General features: G+C 39.2%; 1 protein-coding gene across 5 annotated transcripts in view; it reads left to right on the forward strand.

Moving 5' to 3' along the window:
- nckap1 (NCK-associated protein 1) overlaps window positions 1-22,589 on the forward strand; it is a 162,624-nt gene that overhangs the window by 64,790 nt on the left and 75,245 nt on the right. For all 5 annotated transcript variants that reach the window (XM_073047054.1, XM_073047055.1, XM_073047056.1 and 2 more), the window contains 2 exons: window positions 236-368; window positions 15,981-16,100. In XM_073047054.1, coding sequence (XP_072903155.1) covers window positions 236-368; window positions 15,981-16,100 — 253 coding nt within the window. The remainder of the gene's footprint in view (window positions 1-235; window positions 369-15,980; window positions 16,101-22,589) is intronic.

Raw genomic sequence — 22,589 nt, forward strand, 5'->3', positions numbered from 1 at the left:
TTATTATTCCTTGTTGAAAAAGTACATTTAATATTAAAAGTCTGGAACATTTGTAAATGTGTGCATTTCCAAAAAGCAACATAACCAATCTTTCTCTACATAAAAATGCCAATGTTATACAACTTTAGGGAAAATGCATGGAATTTCATATTTAATGAGGTTTAAGCAGATAACTATTTTGACTTTTAGGTTGTTTGGAATGTTTATGTACTGAAATGGTGTTTATTCCCTTAAGCTTTTACAGTCGTGCTTTTGAAAAGATGTTTCATCAGTGTTTGGAATTGCCCTCTCAGTCACGACATTCAATTGCTTTTCCACTGGTTTGCACTCATTTCATGAGCTGCACTCATGAATTGTGTCCTGAAGAGGTAAGTTTCTTCAATGATTAACAATGTAGCTGTGAATAAGTCATATAGGTGCTTGCTACAATGTTCTCTTTCACGTGAGACCTGCTGAGTGTTATAGCCACTGAGCTACGTGATATTGCCAGAACAGAAAGCCCTCAATTCTTGCTCTTGCTCTTCACTTAAACACATTCCACAAAGTCTGAAGCACGAAATGGGTCTATTGGATCCAATAGGTGTTCATGACAGTTTGTCTTAAACTGGTTTTTCCTGTTCCTATACGTATCTAATTTTCCCCTTTTCCTGAAATCATTTCAAAACAATTAAATTTTGTCATAAATTCTGCTTTGATCAGTTACATATTCTACAGCATCTCAAACTTGTGATTTTTATAAAGTAGTTGCTCTGGTTCATTGCTGCCCATTGTCTCTGCACACCCAATCTGGGAGAAATGCAGAGGTTTGACAGCATAGTGCAGTTCTTAAACCAAAAATGCTGTGACTGACACTGTCCCTGATAGAAGGCATAATTGAGGGCATCTCCAACATAAAATAAAGACAGAATACGCTTAATGTGTTTAATTTTTCTCAAGAAGTACATGAAGAGAGAATCTGAGGGGTATCTCTTCACTCAGAGGGAAGTATGGTTGTGGAAAAAGCTGCCAGTGGAAATGGTGGATGTGTGCTTAGTTGCAATACTTAAGTAAGTTTGATTAAATACATGGATATAGAGGGCTAGAGTCCAGGTGCAGCTCAATACAGCATGACAGAATAACAGCTTGGCATATACTAGATGGGTTGTATGGCCCATTTCTATGCTGTAGTGCTCTGTCTCAAACTACAAAAACAAGTGATACATCTAAAACATCTTTCTGTTTCATTTGTGACTTTTTTGTCCTACTCCTGCATTAATAAGTACAACGCTGAGAAGCTCTGAGTACCTGCTGGAGCTGCTTTGAGTTCCACCTTTTGTTAAGTAGATACATCCACAATTTTTAGTTTGTTGCTTTGAGTAAAGAAATAAATGCCATTACTTTGTGTATAGGTAGTATCAGAGTTGTATTTTATTGCTATGTGCTGCAAAGCCCCAATTTTGGTCTGTGAAGGAACTAGCAGGGTCAGCCACCATGCAGGACTTGCTGGTTTTGAGTTGTGACATTATCTGAATCAATGGTTGCTAATTGATATTCTTCATTTTGAAGAACTCCAAAAACTAGAGCAGTACTTATGATATTGTGCTGACCGATAAACCCTGTGGTCAGTGTGTTCCAAGGACCATCACTATTTAAAAACCCAACTCAGATACCTCCTCAAAACTTTTCTCTGCTCACCTTAAAGGGAAGTTCTCTGGAATTGATCACTGCCCCTGTGGGAAAGATGCTGACTGTCCACTATCTATGCCTGTCTTATCCACGTCTAACAAGTTGTTCCAACGTGAAAAATCCTAACTTGCTCAACCTCTCTTCATAAGATGTCCTCTGCTCCAGTCAGCAGCCTGGTAAATAACCACTGCACCCTCTACAGCCTCCACATCCTTCCAATGGGGAAACCAAAACTGAACATAATACTCCAAGTGTGGTCTAACCAGGATTTTATAGGTTTGAACTCCATCTGCCACCTCAGCCCAGCTCTGCATCCTGTCTTATCACTTTGTAAACTACTACAACCTTCCACACTGCTGAAATACCACCAACCTTGGTGTTTGCAAACTTAGTAACCCACCGTTCTACTTCCTCATCCAAGTCCTGAATAAAACAAAATCAAAAAGAGGGGAAAAAATGCAAAGAATAGGAGCTGCAGTATACTTGTTAAGGAAGGGGAATGCTCACAGGGGTAGCCTGCACCAACTGCCTATTTCATTTTACTCTCTTGATAATCATCCAGCTACTTGCATCCAACAGTGTAGGTGTGACTGCCTCTCTAATTCATAGCAATAAACCCTTTAGCCTTCCGAATGATCCAGCTCAAGCTCCAGTTTCTTAACATGGTCTGTAAGGAGCAGCAGCTAGCTGCATCTTGCAGATGTAGCCATCAGGGACACTGGAGGACTCCCTGACTTCCCACATCCTGTAAGTGGAGTATACCTCTTGCCTTCACTTAGCCATCAGACAGAAAGAGACTTTACCTAAACACTAGCCTCCCAAACCGAACCTCAACCCTTTTCACATAGCACTTCCTCTAAGCACAACCACAAACAAAACCTTACCTGTTTTCACCTGTAACTTCTTACTGAAGTTTTATTTTTCTCCTAAGTTGCTTTCTCTCCCCACACCAAGCCACTTATTGGTGCGGAATTCTCTTGAACCAAAAGATCAGCTCTCTACTTTAACACTGGCCTATTCCTCTTGAGCCAAAGCCTCAGTTCTCTACTCCAACAATGGTTATTCTGTTTGAGCCTAGCTCCTTTTTTATTGGCTGCTGTCAATTAGCCAATCAGCTATTAACTAACTATTTGCAAATTTACCAATTGAAGGAGCCTGTTAAAGTGAAGCTCAACAAGTCTCAAGACTTTTTCCTTAGATTTAGAATCAGATTTTATTGTCATTGACGCTGTCATTAAATGTTCCTAAAACATTGACTGTGTTTCTTCAGGTGCCACCTCCTTGATGGTAGTAATGAGAGGAGGGCTTGTCCTGGATGGTGTGGACCCTTCATGATAGATGCCACCTATTTGAGGCATCGCCTTTTGAAGATGTTCTCAGTGGTGGAAAGGCTAATACCCATAATGGAGCTGGCTGAATTTACAACCCTCTGCAGGTTTTTCCAATCCTGTGTTGTAGTCCCTCATACCAGACAGTGGTGCAACTCATTAGAATGCTCTCCACGAATCATATGCAGAAATTTGCTAGTCTTTGATGGCATACCAAATCATGAAGCTGGTCACCCTTTCCACTGCTAACCCTTTGATAAGAACTGCTGTGTGTTCTCCTGATCTCCCCTTCTTGAAATTTGCAATCAGTTCCTTGATCTTACTGATGTCGAGTGCAAGGTTGTTGTTGTGACACTACTTAAGCAGCTGATCTGTCTCACTCTTGTATGCCTTCTCATCTGAGATTCTGCTACCAGCTTTTGTGTCATTGGCAAATTTATAGATAGCATTTGAACTGTGCCTAGCTACAAAGTCACGAGTGAGTAGAGAGAGTAGAACATTTGGCTAAGCACGCATCCTTGAGGTGTGCCTCTTGTTCCAAGTCCTAGCTTAAAAAGTTCAATGTTAAAGTTCAAAGTAAATTTATTATCAAAATACATACAGTGTTGTGCAAAAGTTTGGGCACTCCTGGTCAAAGTTTCTGTTGTGATTAGTTAAATGAGTAGAAGATGAACTGATCTCCACAAGTCATAAAGTTAAAGGCAAAACATTCTTTTCAACATTTTAAGCAAAATTTGTGTATTATTTCTGTTTTGTACAATTTTAGAGTGTGGAAAAAAGGAAAGGAGCACAATACAAAAGTTTGGGCACCCCAAGAGATTTGAGCTGTCAGTTAACTTTTACAAAGGTCTCAGACTTTCATTAGCTTGTTCACAGTCATCGTTAGGCAAGGTGATGCCAATTTCAAAGCTTTATAAATACCCTGACTCCTCAAACCTTGTCCCAACAATAAGCAGCCACGGGCTCCTTGAAGTAGCTGCCTGGTACTCTGAAAATTAAAATAAACGATGCCCACAAAGCAGGAGAAGGCTGTAAGAAGATAGCAAAGCATTTTCAGGTAGCCGTTTTCTCAGTTCGTAATGTAATTAAGAAATGGCAGTTAACAAGAACGGTGGAGGTCAAGTTGAGGTTTGGAAGACCAAGAAAACTTTCCAAGAGAACTGCTAGTAGGATTGCTAGAAAGGCAAATCAAAATCCCTGTTTGACTGCAAAAGACGTTCAGAAGTGGTGGCGCACTGTTCTACTGTGCAGCTACACCTGCGCAAATATGACCTTCATGGAAGAGTCATCAGAAGAAAAGCTTTCCTGCGTCCTCACCACAAAATTCAGCATCGGAGGTTTGCAAAGGAACATCTAAACAAGCCTGATGCATTTTGGAAACAAGTCCTGTGGACTGATGAAGTTAAAATAGAACTTTTTGGCCGCAATGAACAAAGGTATGTTTGGAGAAAAAAGGGTGCAAAATTTCATGAAAAGAACATCTCTCCAACTGTTGAGCAAGGGGATGGATCGATCATGCTTTGGGTTTGTGTTGCAGCCAGTGGTACGGGAAACATTTCACTGGTGGAGGGAAGAATGAATTCAATTAAATACCAGCAAATTCTGGAAGCAAACATCACACCATCTGTAAAAAAGCTGAAGATGAAAAGACGATGGTTTCTACAACAGGATAATGATCCTAAACGCACCTCAAAATCCACAATGGACTACCTCAAGAGGCGCAAGCTGAAGATTTTGCCATGGTCCTCACAGTCCCCTGACTGAAACATCATTGAAAATCTGTGGATAGACCTCAAAAGAGCAGTGCATGCAAGGCAGCCCAAGAATCTCACAGAACTAGAATCCTTTTGCAAGGAAGAATGGGCGAAAATCTCCCAAACAAGAATTGAAAGACTCTTAGTTGGCTACAGGAAGTGTTTACAAGCTGTGATACTTGCCAAGGGGGTGTTACTAAGTACTGACCATGCAGGGTGCCCAAACTTTTGCTTCGGGCCCTTTTCCTTTTTTGTTATTTTGAAACTGTAAAAGATGAAAATAGAAAAATAATCTTGCTTAAAATATTAAAGAAATGTGTCATCTTTAACTTTATGCCGTTTGGAAATCAGGTAATCTTTTACTCGCTTAGCTATTCACAGTAACAGAAATTTTGACCAGGGTGCCCAAACTTTTGCATGCCATTGTATATGTGACGATATACAACCCTGAGATTCATTTTCTTGCAGGCATACACAGTAAATCTAAGAAACATTACAGAATTGTTAAAAGATCGTACCCTAAAGGATGGATAAATAACCAGTTGTGCAAGTACACAAGAAAAAGAATAATAACAACAACAAATAAGCAATGAATATTGAGAACATGAGATGATGAAACTCTGAAAGTGAGTCATCAGTTCAGTGATGAGGGCGAGTGAAGTTATCCCATCTGGTTCACGAGCCTGATGTTTGAGTGGTATTGACTGTTCCTGAAGCTGGTGATATGAGTCCTGAGGCAACTGTAGCTTGTACCTGAAGGCAGCAGTGAGAAGAGTGTATGGTCTGGGTGATGTGGATCCTTGCTGATGGATGCAGCTTTCCTGCAACAGTGCTCCATGTAAGTGAGCTCAATGGTGGGGAATGCTTTTTTAGTGAAGGACCGGGGCCATGTCCACTAATTTTTGTAGGATTTTCTGTTCACGGGCATTAGTGTTTCCATAGCAGATTGTGATGTAGCCAGTCAATACAACACATCTACAAAGGTTTGTCAAAGTTTTAGATGTTATGCCAAATCTTCGCAAACTTCTAAAGAAGTAGAGGCGCTGCCGTGCTTTCTTTGTAATTGCACTTGTGTGGTGGACCCAGGACAGATCCTCAGAAGTGATGACATCAAGGAATTTAAAGTTGCTCACCCTCTCCACCTCTGATCCCCTGATGAGGATTGCTCTGGACCCTTTTTTCTCCTGAAATCAATAATCAGCTCCTTGGTCTTGCTGACTTTGAGTGAGAGGTGGATATGGTGGCACGTTAGTTTGTCAGACATAAATTTATCTTCATGCAGATACTTTATTTTTCTAACTCTATTTGCATTAAGCCTGGATTCATTGCTACCATTTCTAAATAGCAACAGCATAATTCATACTCTGAATCCAAAATGAAGTTCCCTCTCTTGGTATGAAGAGTAATGACCAGTGGAAATTAATCATTTAAGTAAACCAATCCTATGAAATTGTTCGTCATGTCTTTTACTTATCAAAATAAAGATTGAGTATTAAACTTTTGCTGAGAATATTAGAAAAATTATTTTTAAAAATTAATCAGAGTTCCTTGTCATACCATTTAAACTAGTGGTCGCCAACCAGCTGATTGCGATCAACCAATCGATCTTTGAGACTTTCCCAGTAAATCCCGAGAGGGAAAAAAAGCAAAATAAATACACAAGTACATTATGCCTGATACACCTTTTGATGCAAATATGTAGTAACCTCTACTTTGAAAAAAGACCACTTGACAATTTCATGCCCAAAAGGAACAACTTTGTCTAGGACGGTAAAACGATATTCGCATACAGAGGTTTTCACTAATGCGCACCGGGGCAGAAAAGACTGGAAGGAAAACCGTTCAACCCCGGAAACAATCTCTCTTTACAAACGGTTTCTGTAGCGGGAGTATTTCTATATTACCATGATCCTAATTGGTATTAACTTATCTTTATAATACTCATATTACAACCCTTCTCCCCCTTTAAATTCCAACATTCCCCAAATGTACAAGAAATTAGAAACAAAAACAGTGGTGTTGTTGCTTTGTACCTCTGAAACTTATACTAGTGTCTCAGTAAGTTTACCAATACCAGGAAAGTTGAGGAGCTGAAATCAGGGTTGAAGGCCAAGCAAACATGCTGCTCAGAGGACATGGATCGACAAGTGTTTAAAGACTTGTCACTCTGTGAATATTTTTCACGACAGTTTGTTGAATCCCTGGATATAATGCAAACAGCACAACTTGTATTTGTCAGAATGGTTTTCCAGGATTTTACTACAAAGGAGGACTTCCTCACTCTTTTGCAAAGGAGAGAACGAGAGGTGAGGATATTTAAATGAGTTAAAAAAAGTTGTGAAAATGACATCCCCACTCATAAACTGGTGGCAATTACTACTGATGGGGCCCCAGCAGTGCATGGGGTGTGCGTTGGTTTTTATAACCTTGTGCTGTAATGACCCTGATTTTCCCGACTTCCTGGATTATCACTGTGTGATTCATCAGCAGCCTTTGGCTGGGAAGGTCGTGGACTTTTCTCATGTAATGACACTGGTGGTCAAACTGATAAACTTGATTCAAGCAAAAACGCTTCAGCTCCGCTTATTCAAGGCGTTATTGGATGAGCTCGATGCCGTTATGGCCTATTTGATATGCTAGTTACTGTGTTTTTTTGGTTAAATTAATTTGAAAGTTTGACAAGCATTTTATGTAATTAAAATACAATTAGCCCAAATAAAGGGCCTCAAGTTGGAAGTAAAATCTGAGCTGTTTTTTCTCTGAACGATTTAGTAGGTCGATCTTACCTTTCACTAAGGCCGAGGTAGGGAATCTTGGGCTTAAAAAGGTTAGTGACCACTAATTTAAACATTCCTGATGCTTATAATTTTCGCATACAGGAAATCCATTGTACATGAAGCTAGTGATTGGGAAATGTTGATTTAGGCAACATGGCATTTGTTTGATCAACACTTCCAATGAACCCAACCCCAATACATTTTGTTTGCCAGTTATAATCAGTTGCCAGAAAATAGCATGACCCTTTTCTCACATCAACCAGTGCCCCAAGATAACAACCCATGTCAGCTGGAGCATCCAGCAGCAGTGAGTTGTATCTTACTGCTTTATGGAATGGCATTGTTATACTTGTAATCACTATTGATGTTTTTTGCTAGGATAGTCAAATGCTTACATGAAAGTTAACCCCATGTATTAATAATCAATTGACAGTTGTCTTTGATAGGGTGCTGGAGGAATTCCTAAAAGTTTGATAAATAAGACTACTTATAAACAGTTTGACAATGAAATTAACTTTTTTGTATTGAGTGGCTGTCACTCAGTCACTAGTCCATGATAATAGGCAGATGCACTGTAAGCACTGGACTCGAGCTCGAAGTTCCATCCACACCCTGAGGCTTTTTACTGGAGTTCTATATCAGTAGTTACAGCATTGATTCTTTGGAGCCTTAACTTGATGGCTGTCTGTCTAAGTTTTTAACACAAAGAAATTTCACAAATTAAATGAGTCTTCTATACATCTGAGCGATGCCGTCTTCATTTTATGAAGTGGCATCTGATTTTGCAAATATCAGATAATTTTAGTGTATATTAGGTTGGGTGCATTATCTCTTCAGGCAGACAAATTGCTTGGATTAGTCACAACTATATACCGGTATGTTCATTTCAAAGAGTACTTTCCTTTATATCTGATAGTTTGCAAGATTCAACAGAAGGGAGGTCTAATATTAGAGTCCTTCTCAAAATTTGAAGATGGTCAAAGTGGTTTAGTTAATTCAGTAAAGATGTCGAAGTGAACAGCAAAAGGATAAATTGCTTCGTGCTTTTTTTCATTACATTTTATTACAGATGGAACATAATTTTTAAAAACTAAAATTTCTTCTGTCAGGAGGTTTATCCCTTAAGGGGCTGACACAGCAGTTATGATTGCTTTCAGTCGGACAGTAAGTACCTGAGCAGTGGCTTTAAAACAACAGGGAAGATTTAACACTGCTTCATCTAAGCAGCAATATTTTGCCACAATGCAGCAACTATTCAGGAGAAGCCTTAAGTTGATGGTTATGTACCAAAACTTTTATTGTGGAGAATTTCACATATTGAAACTTTACAAGCAGAGGGATGTACTTTTCATTTTATGGTTTAATTTTAACTCTGTGTCCAATTTCAAACTGTTTGGGGAACAGCTTACATTTGAGAAACACTTATTAGAATTCTACAAGTACTTTGTCCAATATTTGAGAAGCACACAATAAAGTGAGATTAGGAAAAGCCAAAAGTGAGATTTTAAGAAAAAGACCTCTGGGAGAATTTTTAAGTATGGGAGGGACCTCCAGGATGGTGGAAAAAGTCATGCAGTGCACCATGAAAAGTAGACCACTGTTGGAGGTCTGGAGAAACCTGGAAGGGTTAAGACTCAAGAAAGATTTGTAAATGAAAATCTTCTGCATTGTTAATTTGCAATACAGTTTAGGTGCCACTAACGGATCAGAACTTATAGCTAGTCAATGTAAGTGGGGGAGGTCAGCACTGGTAGTCCAACTGTGAACAGTATCAGATTTATTTAATTTTCAGATGTATGATGCTGAGACTGGAGTGGAGGATGCAAGAATAAGGATTGAACAGAATAATCTTATTGAGATCGGCAAGGAAGTTTTTATGGGTTCAGGGACAATATAACGTGTATTCTCAACATGTAAACCATTTGCAAACATTTTCTGTGGTCAAAATGCATCACAAAGTTTTAATATATCTGAATGATTGTGTTTTAAGTCTGGAATCTATAAGTAAAGCCAAGCAGCTGGAATTCATTAAGAACTTGTATGATTTAATTGTAAGTTGTAATTCATGAAATCTCATGTTCAGACAAAATAAATCTTTTTGCCTCAAGTAGTAATCACAGTGTAACACTCCACGGGATCCTGTAACCTCTTCCATCATTTTTGTTAGTAATAAGACTGGATCTCCAAAGTTCTCCACTAGCTTTGAGAGCTTGCTTTCAAAGAAGATGCCTTCAGCAGGCTTAGAACTAAGACAAAATCATTAAAACTGCAAATACTGTAAATCTAAAATAAAACCAAAAAATGTTATAAATATACATTGAGATAGACTGCATCATTAGGAAGAAAAACAGGTCTTCGGCCCAAGCTGTTAACTCTGTTTCACTTCCCACAGTATTTCTACATTTTCTGTTGGAACTGAAGCTTGTGGATTGATTTGTAAATCCCAGACAGCAGAGCATACTAAAATTATTGCTAAAATAATTAAGCAATGCTGTAAAAATTCCTACATCAGTTAACACAAATGAAGAGATTTGCCCTTGATTCTATATAGAAGCTATCTTGTATTGAACATGAGATCATATGTTTGGTTCGACATTTAGAGAGCAGGTGAAAAATCAACAATGTTCCACTTGTTCTCACAATATTAGTTTTCTTAATTCTCGGAATGATCAGACAAGAACTTGTTGCGTTAGTGCAGGTAGGAATGGGGTGATAGCATGGTTAATTGAGTGGCTGCGGAGATGGTGCAGGAGACATGGTTTCAAGTTCTTGGATCATTGGAACCTTTTCTGGGGAAGGGGTGGCTTATACAAGAGGGACAAGTTGCAACTGAGCTGGAGGGGAACCCATATCCTGGCCGCGAGCTTTGCTGATGCTACTTGGGAGAGTTTAAACTAGTTTTGCAGGGACCTAGAACACCAGGTCAGTAAGGGAAGGATCGGACCGGAAGGTAGAAGTCAGGGAAGGTATTGAAAGGCAAAATCAAAATAACAAGTATTATAGGTCAGATAGTTTGAAGTGTGTGTATTTTAATGCTAAGAGTATTATGGGTAAGGGTGATGAATTTAGTGCATGGATCAGTACATGGAACTATTATGTTGTAACCATTGCTGAAACTTGTTTGAGAGAGGGACAGGAATGGCTGATTAATGTATGAGGTCTTCGAAGTTTTAGAGGAGGTATATGAGGAGATGGAGTTGCACTACTAATCAGGGACAATATCACAGCTTCACTCAGAGGAGACATAATGGAGGGGTCAGACATTGAGCCTATTTGGGTAGAACTCGGGAATAGGAAAGGTTCAATCACACTGATGGAGTTTTACTACAGACCCCTAATAGCCACAGTGATGTTCAGGAACAGATATCAGATTAAGGAACACACACAAAGTGCTGGTGGGACGCAGCAGGCCAAGCAGCATCTATAGGAAGTTGTACAGTCGACATTTAGGGCAGAGACCCTTCGTCAGGACTAACTGAAAGAAGAGTTAGTCCTGATGAAGGGTCTCGGCTGAAAAGTCAATTGTACTTCTCCCTATAGATGCTGCCTGGCCTGCTGTGTTCCACCAGCATTTTGTGTGTGTTGCTTGAATTTCCAGCATCTGCAGATTTCCTCATGTTTCAGATTAAGGAAATATGTTTTTAAAAATATTAATAATAATAAGTAAATAATAGGGTTCTCATGGGGGATTTCAACTTTCCTAATATAAACTGGACTTCCTTTGCTGAAAGGGTTTAGATGGGGCTGAATTTATTTGCATCCAAGAAGTTTTATTAAATCATAATGTTGACAGCCCTATGAGACGAGGGGCCATACTGGACCTCCTGTTGGGTATTGAGCCTGGCCAAGGGTCTGAACTTTCAGTGGGTGAACAGTGAAAGAAAAGTGACCACAACTCCTTAACTTTCTGGATTGCTATAGATAAGGATAGGTATGGTCCTTGTGCAAGAGGTTTAAATTGGAGTAGGGCAAATTACAAGGACATTAGGCAGGAGCTAAGATAAGTTAATTGGGAGCACCTTTTTTCTGGCACATCAAGTCCACATCAGATATGTGGAGGGTGCTTAAAGATCAATTGCACAGAAAAAAGGAAAGGTATCTTCTTGTTAGAAGGAAGGACGAGGATAGAAAGATAAGAGAACCTTGTATTCCCAAAGAGATGAGGAATTTACTCAAGGTGAAAAAGGAAAAGCATAAAGCTTCGGAAGCTAGGATCAAATGATGCAAGTAAGGAGTATAAAGAAGCCAGAAAAGAACTAAAGGGAATTAGTAAAGCCAGGAGGGGCCATGAAAAGTCATTAGCAAGTAGGATTAACGTAAATCCCAAGGCATTCTATTCATGCATCAAGAGTAAGAGGATAACTAAGGAGAGGGTGGGACCACTCGAGGATAAAAGGAGGAATACTTGCTTGCAGAGAATGTGAGTGGGGTACTTAACGAGTACTTTGCTTCAGTATTTACCAAGGAAAAGGGTATGGAGACGCAAGAGATCAGTGCTGAGCATATAAATACATTACAGCTTTTGGAGGTCAAGGAGGAGGAAATGTTTAGCCTGCTAATGAGTATTAAGGTGGATAAGTCCCAGGGCCTGATGGAATTTACCTCAGGTTTTTGAAGAAGGCAAGAGACGAGATTGCTGAGTCTTGCCCAGTATCTTTGTGTCCTCTCTAGCCACAGTGAGGTTCCAGAGGTCTGGCAAGTGGCTAATTTTGTATCTCTATTTAAAAAGGGAAAAAGATAAAATCATGGGAACTATGGACCAGTGAGTCTCATGTCAATTGTAAGGAAATTGCTGGGGAAAATTCTTAGGGTTAGGATGTATGAGAATTTGGAAACCCTTAGCCTAATTAGGGAGAGCCAGTATGGCTTTGTGCTGTGCAAGTCATGTCTTACCAAGTATTGTGTCCTTTGACAAGGTGATTAGAGATATTGAAGGTAGGGCAGTGGATGTTGTCTGCATGGATTTTAGTAAGATGTTTGCCAAAGTCCCTCATGGGAGGCTAATCCAGAAGATTAAGATGCATGGGGTTTGCGGCAAATTGGCTGTTTGAACTAGCTTGCGCATAGAAGACAGGATAGCGGTTAAAGGGACTTATTCGAGATGGAGTTGTGGGTGGTGTCGAAGACTGGTGAAGAATACAATATAGATCAATTGCAGATATGGGCTGAGAAATAGCAGAAGGAGTTTAACTCAGATAAATATGAGGTGTTGCACCTCGGTAGAGCACATGCAAGGAGACACTACACCATTAAGGGCAAGGACCTTAACAGTGTTGCTGATCAGAGATATCTTGGATTCCAAGTTCATAGTTCCTTGAAAGTAGATATATAGGTCGATAAGATGGTTAAATAAGACTTATGGATTGCTTGCTTGCTTTTATTAGTCGAGGCATTGAGTTCAAAAGTCAGGAAGTTATGTTGCAACTTCATGAAACTGGTTCGGCCCCATCTGGACTATCGCATACAGTTCTGGCTGCCCCTCTTGCTATAGGATAGGAAGGAAGTTGAGGCTTAGGAGACAGTGCAGAAGAGGCTGCCTCATTTAGAGTACATGTGTTATCACGAGAGGCTGAATAAACTTGGGTTGTTTTCTCTGGAGCGCCAGAGGCTGAAGGGAGATTTGCTAAGAGGTTTACAAGATTAAGAGGCATAGATAATGGTCAAAGAGTATCTGTTTCTCAGCGTTGAAATGTCTACTACCAGAGGGCATGCATTGAAGGTGAGGGGGTAGATTCAAGGGGGATGTGAGAAGTAAGTTTTTTTTAACATGAGAGCCGTGGATGCTTGGATTGCACTATCTGGTATGGTGGCAGAAGTAAATACATTGGAGGCTTTAAGAGACAGACACATGGATGTAAGGAAGATATGAATGAATTGACTACTTCTTACATCCTTCACATACATGAGCAAAAATCTTTACGTCTCCATCTAAATCTGCAGTCATGGTAATTTATAATAAATGGAACAATCAGTGTAATATAAAAGTACAGTCAAATCAGCATGAGTTCATTCGTCTGATGGCCTGGAGAAAGAAGCTGTCCCAGGGTCTGTTGGTCCTGGCTTTTATGCTGCAGTACCGCTTCCCAGATGGTAGCAGCTGGAATAGATTGTGGTTGGGGTGATCGGGTCCCCAATGATCCTTTCGGCTGTTTTTACACACCTGTCCTTGTAAATGTCCTGAATCATTGGAAGTTCACAACTACAGATGCGCTGGGTTATCCGCATCACTCTCTGCTGAGTCCTGTGATTAAGGGAGGTACAATTCCCATACCAAGCAGTGATGCAGCCAGTCAGGGTGCTCTCAATTGTGCCCCTGTGGAAAGTTCTTAGGATTTGAGGGCCTATACCAAACTTCCTCAACTGTCTGAGGTGTAAGAGGCACTGTTGTGCCTTTTTTACCACACAGCCGGTATTTACAGACCACATGAGGACCTCTGTGATGTGGATGCTGAGGAACTTAAAGCTGTTTACCTTCTCAACCCCAGATCCATTGATGTTAATGTGGGTTAGCCCATCTCCATTCCTCCTGTAATCCACAACCAGCTTCTTTGTTTTTGCGACATTGAGGGAGAGGTTGTTTTCTTGACACCACTGTGTCAGAGAGATGACTTCCTGACTGTAGGCCACCTAGTTATTGTTAGAGGTAAGGCCAATCAATATAGTGTTGTCGGCAAATTTAATTAACAGATTGGAGCTGTGGGTGGTGATACAACTCCAGTCTGATAATAGAGGATTATGGGCATGATGTAGGTGGGAGGGTTAGTGTTTGGGTCTTTCTGATTTGTTTTTTAGCGGGTTCGGCACAACATTGTGGGCTGAATGGCCTGTTCCTGTGCTGTACTCTTCTATGTACATTTGTGGCCTCTGTTATCTTCCAAATAGAATTCAGTAATCTGAGGGAATCACCGTTGCAATCACAAGGATGGCATGCCACTGGCACGCCACTTCATTAGGAGTTTGAGGACATTAAGTATATTACCCAAGACTCTTAACAAATTTCTACAGGTGTACTGTGGAGAGTGTTGGTCTGGTTGCATCACTGGTGTTCAGGCACAGAACCAAAAGTGGCTGCAGAGGGTTGTACACTCAGTTAGCTCCATGACAAAAACAAGCCTCCCCACCATGCAGGATATCTTCAAAAGGCAGTATCCAGCATAAAAGACCCTCACCACCCAAGATATTCCCTCTTCTCATTACTACCATCAGGGAGGAGGTAAAGGAATCTGAAGATGCACATTCAACACTTTAAGAACAGCTTCCTTCCATCCACCATCATATTTCTAAATGGTCCATGAACACTATCTCGCTATTCATCTGTCTGCCTATCTCTCTCTGTCTGTCATATATATTGTAATTTTTATGCGCTTGCCACAAAACAAAATTTCACAATGTACTGTATGTCAGTGATAATAAACCTAATTCTGATTCAGAGGTTGACACAAAGATCTTGGGTTAAGAATTTACCTGCACAGAAAAGAGTAAGGCTTGTTTCATGAAAGTTGTCATCTTAAGCAAACTAAAAATTATATTAGAATTTGGCACTGGTAGTTTAGATGGAACTGTTTGCTACAATTGTAGATAGTGATTGTTTCAGAAGTTTTACATTTCAAATGCTGCTTAATTCACGCAGTTAGTGACTTGTTCATATTTCTTGTCAACAATCTGTATTTGTGTTTGCTATTTTGATTGGGCTTCTTGTTTGATATATTGATGCATGAAATTGCCAAGTAATTTTAACTGGTTACCAAGATTAAGGTCTTTGCTCTATATGTGCAAAGCCTTGAGTCAACACATTCTTCACACAAGAATTTTAGAAGTTTTAATTTACTATTTGATCAAATGTACAGTGTAAATGATTAATTATATTCAGCATTACCTATTATCTTGCTGGAAAGAAGCGTAAGCACCAGTCGGCAAATGATAACTGAAAGCTTGCTTCCTTAATTTGACTTCAAGTTTACTCCACATGTTTATTTATGTAGTTTGGCCTAGTGTGTGAATTAATGCGTTGGTCTCTTTGTGAATTTCCCCAATATCACACTGTTTTACTTCAACAGATAAAAATTGATTATTTAAAGTTCCTTGTTCCACTTATCACAGTTTTACCTAACTGAATGACTGGACTCTGCAGAGTTCACTTTCCGAGGAGAAACTTTGGGAGGTGAACTACGAATATTGTCAGTTGCAGTTTCAGTCAATGTCAAAAAGAAATGTGGCTATGCTGTAGTTTGTAGATCCAGTTCTGATTCAGAAACTAAGATATTGTGTATGTGCTAAGCAGTTGATTTCCTCAGGGATTTTGTATAGAAGAAACAGTGTATTTTTTTTAAACTGAGTTTGTATATTTTGAAATGATGATATCATTAATTCCCATATAGAATAAGGCCACTGACTTTCAACATAGGGTATGTGTATTCTGAATGCATTTGGCACTCACAACTTTCATTACTTTATAGAGGCATCACATTGGAGATCGTAGTCTCTCACTGTGCAACATGTTCCTTGACGAGATGGCTAAGCAAGCCCGCAACCTTATTACAGATATATGCACAGAGCAGTGCACTCTTAGTGATCAGGTAAGGTTTCAGCTTCTCTTTTGCAGCTTTGGAAGAAAAGCATTTGGGTAAAACAGGTTATGAAGTTTCTGCATGCTGTCACCTATAATGTAATATAAGATGCATTCCAAGACGCGTGGCCATTAATACCAGAGTTAAAGGCTTCAAAATATTAATAATAATAAATTTATGTACATAGCACCTTTCATACATTAAGATGCAGATTCAAAGTGCTTTACATAGATTGTAAAGATAAGTCAATATTGTCCTAAAAATACAAGACAAAATTAAAAAATCATAAGAAAAGACAATCATAAGTAAAGGCAAACATATAAAATAAAATACAGCCAAATACAGTACTGTGCAAAAGTCTTAGGCACATACATACTGCTAGGGTGCCAAAGACCTTTGCAGAGTACTGTAGTAATTTTATGTATTGCACTGCACTGCTGCTGCAACAAAATAGCATTTCATGACATGTGAGTGATGATAAACCAGACTCTGATATGGGTCTCTACTGTGTACTGAGAGAGGGAAGGGGGCAGGAGAGGGGAATCATGATTGGAGAAAATGTTAAGATAAATTCTGCAATAATCAATAAGCCAGTTGCTTGGAATCAAATGATGCCTGATGTCTCAGGATTGAGTGTGTCTGTACCCAAGCCACCTTCCCCGCAGCCCCAGCGCTCCTCCTTTGCCCCGATGCTCCACCCTCACCATTCCCACCATCATTTGCTTCTGCCAAATTTACATGCTTGCTGTCCACTGCACATTGACAAATACAATTCTGTGCAAAATTCTAGGCACCCTAGCTATATATATGTGCACAGTACTATATAGCAAATTACATAAATGTAATCAACATCAACAGGCATTAAGTAATTCTATAAATGGGCCAAATTTGAAAACGTAGGTTTGTAGAAGCTTTCAGCAGTCCTAGCCTGGCGTATCTCAATCAGTTAAGTATCCCAAGGTTTTGATGCACAAGAGCAAAAGGCCACGTCACCAGTTCTTGTACGCTTAGCAAACCTGTATTCATGGATCTAAGATTAGGATTAGGGATGTAAGGGGATAGACATAAAACATGGAGAAGCTCTATTAGCCTTGTATACAACTAAGAGTATTTTAAAATTGATCCAGAAAGGACACAGGCAGCCAGTGTAATGCCAAAACTAGTGAAATGTGCTCAGATTTTCTTTTCTTTGGTTAAGATTCTTGCTACTGCATTTTGAACAAGCTTCAGCAGATTATATCTGTTTTAGGCAGTCTAGAAAACAGAGTGTGGCAGTAATCTAATTAGCTAAAAACAAGAGTGTATCAATTTTTCTGCATCTTGTGATGTTATAAGAAACCAAACTTGCAATATTCCTTAAATGATAGAATGCTGTCTTAATAATATGGTTAATACGTGATTTGAAGTTTAGTTCAGGGTCAATAATAACACCTAAGTACTTTGATTCTGGCCTGATTTGTAAGGCCAGATGATCGTTTATAACTGAGATTCACATTTTTTTTATTGCTACCAATAGCCAAAATTTCTCTTTTTTTTCCTTATTTATTTTAAGGAAATTCAAACTCATCCATTCTACAATGCTAATTAGACACCGGACCAGTGGGTTTAGAGCCTCGGTCATCTGGTGTAATAGACGAATGCAGTTATGTGTTACCTGCATAGCTGTGCTAATTAACCTTGTGTTTTCAAATAATCAGATCAAATGGGAGCATGTAGAGTGAGAACACCAATGGGCGAAGAACTGCTCCTTGTGGCATACCAGACATAATATCTTGAATATTGTGCTGTTCTTAAATTTTTTGTCTAGAGAAATTTACAGGTAAAATCCAAAGGAATGAGATGATTTTTGGAAAATTTAAAGATTTCGGAGCAGTTCACATTTGATTATTTGAATCTATGTAGCCAACTAGGCTCTACAAAAAAAAGTTCTTGTAGATTTTGAACAGTTTTGACATTCCAATAAAATTACAATTGTTTATTGTGATGAGCCAAAATTGCCTACACCCAAAGTGCAGTCATGTATTCTTTTTATTATAAGCAGAGCCACTCAATATTCTTGGATGTCCATCCAAAATGTTAAGTAAGCTTTGTGTAGTCTTAAAGGAGGTAATGCAGCTAGTAAGAGTGATGAATTTCATGTTGTGAGGCTGAAGTGATCTTGTAACCAAGAATGATATGGTTAACAGAGAGAGGAGATGCACAGATTCTAGTCCTTCAGCCTTTGGTAAGTTTCTGAAAAGAAAGACAAGGATTTGAATGGGAATACAATGAATTTGAGGCTGACAGTAACAAAAATATTGGTGAAAGATTTAATGGCAAATGGTCTTGAAGAATTGCCAGACAGTAATGCATAGGGCAGAAGGCGATACTTGGAAGAGTTGGTGTATTAGGACGAGGATGTAATTTGTGAAGTAGTTGTTAAAAGAAGCAGAAGGTGAACTTTTGGCCATATCTGAATGGAAGAAATTTGGGCTTCTCAATTTGGATTTCAGCTGATACAAAAGGATACATATGTAAAAGTTGGCCATTTGGCTGCACATAATTTCATCAATTTACAGAAATGATACCATGGGGTTATGTATTAGAGTAGTATCCATAGGCCTAGCTATTGATCAGAGATAGAGATTCCAATCCTTTTATTATAATTAATGAGAGATTTTTTGAAAAAAAGGATCTAGTGCTTTCCCAGCATATATGATGAATAAACTCCTTTCGGGTTACCAGCCAGTTTTGGCTATTGATTATAACAGACACTTCAATGACAAATTCTGCCATCCTCTGGGATGATGCCTGGGCAAGTCTAGTCCAGTAGAATATATATATCCCTGTATCCCATCCCTCCTGTTTGGTTAGTCCTCATCCAATCTGGTTTCCGCTCTCCCACCTTGTTTACAATCGAATTCCAGTTCTTATTTAGAGTGAGACTCTTTGTCTTTGTTAAAAAAAAAATTCCTCTAGTTTTATTTCAGTGGCTTCCTTTACCAGGTGGTCTCAAAAGCCATTGGCGCTGCACAGTAGTTTTGTGCCATTGAAGTCAATCCTAAGGCCATTGCAAATGCAGTGTTCTGCTACTGCCAATTTCTCCAGGTAACCCAAACGGATAAATCAGGAAGCCTAACAACGAGGAGCAACCCGTCACTACTGCCTATCTTCCCTATATTATTACGGTTTCTGGAAGGATGCCATGATCCTGAAGGAACACCGGATTAATACCATCAATAAGCCCGTAAGGAAGCTCAAATCACAGCTTATGCGGGTCTGAGATGACCTCAGAGGACAGCTGGCGTATACAGGATTCCCTGTGAATGTGGAGTGGCGTATGTTGGCCAGAAGGGGGACACAGTGGACATCCACATCAAGGAGCACAGAAGGTGCATCCATTTAGGCTACCTGGAGAAATCAGTAGTGGCAGAACATCACATTTGCAATGGTCATAGGATTGACCATGGCACAAAACTACTGTGCTGCACCAGTGGCTTTTGAGGCCGCTTGGTAAAAGAAGCCATTGAAATAACACTAGAGGAAAAGAATTTTAACAAAGACAAAGGTTATGCTCTATGTAAGAACTAGAATTTGATTGTAAACAGGTGGGAGAGCAGAAACCTGATTGGATGAGGACTAGCCAATCAGGAGAGATGGACAACAGGAATATAAATGTCACCGGATGGGATATACCCAGGCATTATCCCTGAAGAAGATGGCAGAGTTTGTCATTGAATTGTCAGTTATAATCAGTAGTTGTATCTGGGTGAAAGCTTGAGAAGAGTTTAACGAGAGGTTGTTAAACAGAACTGTTCCTCTTCCCATATGGTAATTTGTTTCTTCTTTTGTAAGGAGCAAATTGAGATAGGCAATAAACAGAGAATATGCTGTAGAACTACTTCCTACTGAATAAGGACAACTATTATTTTCTGACTAAGCATTACTGATAGTTTTCAAGCAAGGAGACTAATCCTGGTTAAGTCGAGGGGCATGTCACAATTGAAGCATTCTCTGTACATGCTGAACAATTGATGGTGCTAAGAGATCTTGCTTTTCCAAATCTGTGCTGTCAATGCTGTACCCAATCCTAAGTAGTAGTGGATGACTAAATAATTAACAGGAGGCCTCATGCATTTGCTTTAGGTGAAGAAGGACAGTCAGCACATGGAACAGCGTGCACAATTTCCCCTTCAAACTACACAGCATCCTGACTTGCACATATTTAACTCTTCCTTTATTGTTGCTGGCTTAAAATCCAAGAACTCCTTTTGTTACAGTAGTGTACATCTATCCTTGCCACATATCTCCGTACAGAAAAGGATAGGATTCAAGATACTAAGTTTGAGAGGGAGATTAGAATGGAACCTAGTAACAAGAGGCTAGGTTTAACAGGAGAAGTCTGTAACCTTTCAACAGCCATAAGGAGAACTAGAAAGCATAGGGTAATGCGGATGCCATATGTGACTCCATTTGATAGAGGTATGGCAGGGCTGGCTCTCTGGTTTCAAAGATTGAAATTGAATATTGCAAAAAAAACTAATGTGCATTTGAGAGATTAAAAAGATCTTTCTCTTTGAAGAGGGAAAAGAAATGGAAGAAGGATTGGTGGAGCGTTTTGGGAGGAAGAAGGTCTTAAAAGGGATGGGAAGGAAATGTAATGTCTGTTATCATTATCTGGTCAGGAGAACCTGGTCATCAATTTTTTTGTGAACTGTGGTCCTCTTAGAAGGGGCATTATTGTAAAGAAAACAAACCAACGTGTTTGATTCATGACTCGGACTGAATAAGCAAAGGGAAATGCCCAAAGATTTGAACTGCAGATTAAAGAGGTTCAGTCTCAGTGGAATAGGTGTCCATTGTTGCCTACATTTTGAAATGAGGGATCTTAAGAGATGTCTGATAGTGGAGAATAGTCACAGTGAATTAACTTCATTCTCCAAGATAACCCTGAATTACTGGGCTATTTTGTTGTAGAGAGAGATAGCCAATAATGCAGATCCAGTCGAATCTGATGATGGATGACCAAACTACTGGGTCAGATAGTGGATCTTAGACCTAAAAAAAAGTGCTTGTGTAAGATATAGCTTTTGCATCTCTGATTTCAGGCTGATATGTTCAATCTGATGGCCAATATGAATGGGCTATAAATCTTTCAAATATGCAAAAACATTGTATGTGGCTTGTTCACAGCAGCACAGTTAGCATCTTTTGAAAGGCCAGTTCTGAATTGATCATTCTTATCAGATATAAAGTATAATGCTTTAACATGCCAACTAAAATGAAAGTGCATTTGTAAGCTCTTATTCTTGTGACTTAAAAGTTCAAGAAATAGGCTGCACTAAAATAAAGTCCCAGTTTTTTTTCTCCTATGCCTGAAGTTTGGCTGACCAGTAGTTTTATACTTGAATCAAAAATTGTATGTTCAGGATCTACAGGTAATTTAGCTGGTGCTTCCTGTGTTTTAAGAGTGCATGATATTATCTGAGCCACAGTCTTGAAGCATTAAACTGAAGTTTTCTTTTAGTTTGAATAGCAGGAAATATTATTAAGCATTCTTTTTCAGGGAAGAACTGGGTGTCACTTTTATCCTGGCTAGTATTTTTCCTAGGTCCAAACAAAAGTCTTGCTGATGCGTATGTTCTACGTAAACAAAAACTCACATTTTGAACATTTCAGACATTTACAGGCTTATCAGTAACAAGATTTTTTTTTAGCCAAGCACTGATTTGACTTCAGGCAGTTAATGACATTTGTGGTGGTGTGATATCACCAGGGCAAGTCTGTAGTCTTTGAGCAAAGCAAAATGCTATGTTGCAATCATTTTAACATGATCTGTGAGTACTTGACGTGGGTTTCAGAGGCTAGAGTAGCATTTACTGCTCAATCCTAATTATCTTTAAGAAATTGCTGAGCCTTTTGGAATGCCTTTGACATAATGCCATGAGGTTATTAAATAATAAAAAAAGTGGTTGTATTAAACTGATATGGATTTAAGATTTGTTAATGAAAATATTAGGAATAAGCAAGTCACCTTGAATTTGGCAACTCTAGCTAATGCAGGGCCACAGTGATTGGTTCTGGAGCCTCAACTGTTCATTAAAACTCTGAACCAGAGCGTAGATTATTGGTGTTATATAGATGGGCTCAGTAAATGAGAGAGAATGTGCAAATGGTATGTAATGTGGAAAAACTTGGGTATAAGAAATTAAAAGAACAGTTCTAAAATAGCATGAGACTGAAAAGTTTTGGCACTGAAAGAGACCTGGATGCCCTTCTTTGCTAATCATAAAGTTAACATCAGTGATGGATGAGGGTTGAATGATCTACATTTACCGGTATATATGTCTTTGAACTGCTGCTGTCCTAGTAGAGTCCTCTTGTTAGGTAGGAAGTTCCAGGATTAAAAATGGTTCACAATAGAGGAGTATATTCCATGTCAGGAAAGTATGTGAAAATTGGGGAGATGGCAAAACAAACATTGAAGAAAAATGGAAAGATTTTGGAACAGCTGGAACT

The sequence above is a fragment of the Hemitrygon akajei genome, chromosome 5 (genome assembly GCF_048418815.1).
Source record: "Hemitrygon akajei chromosome 5, sHemAka1.3, whole genome shotgun sequence".
In the NCBI taxonomy this organism is placed as follows: Eukaryota; Metazoa; Chordata; class Chondrichthyes; order Myliobatiformes; family Dasyatidae; genus Hemitrygon; species Hemitrygon akajei.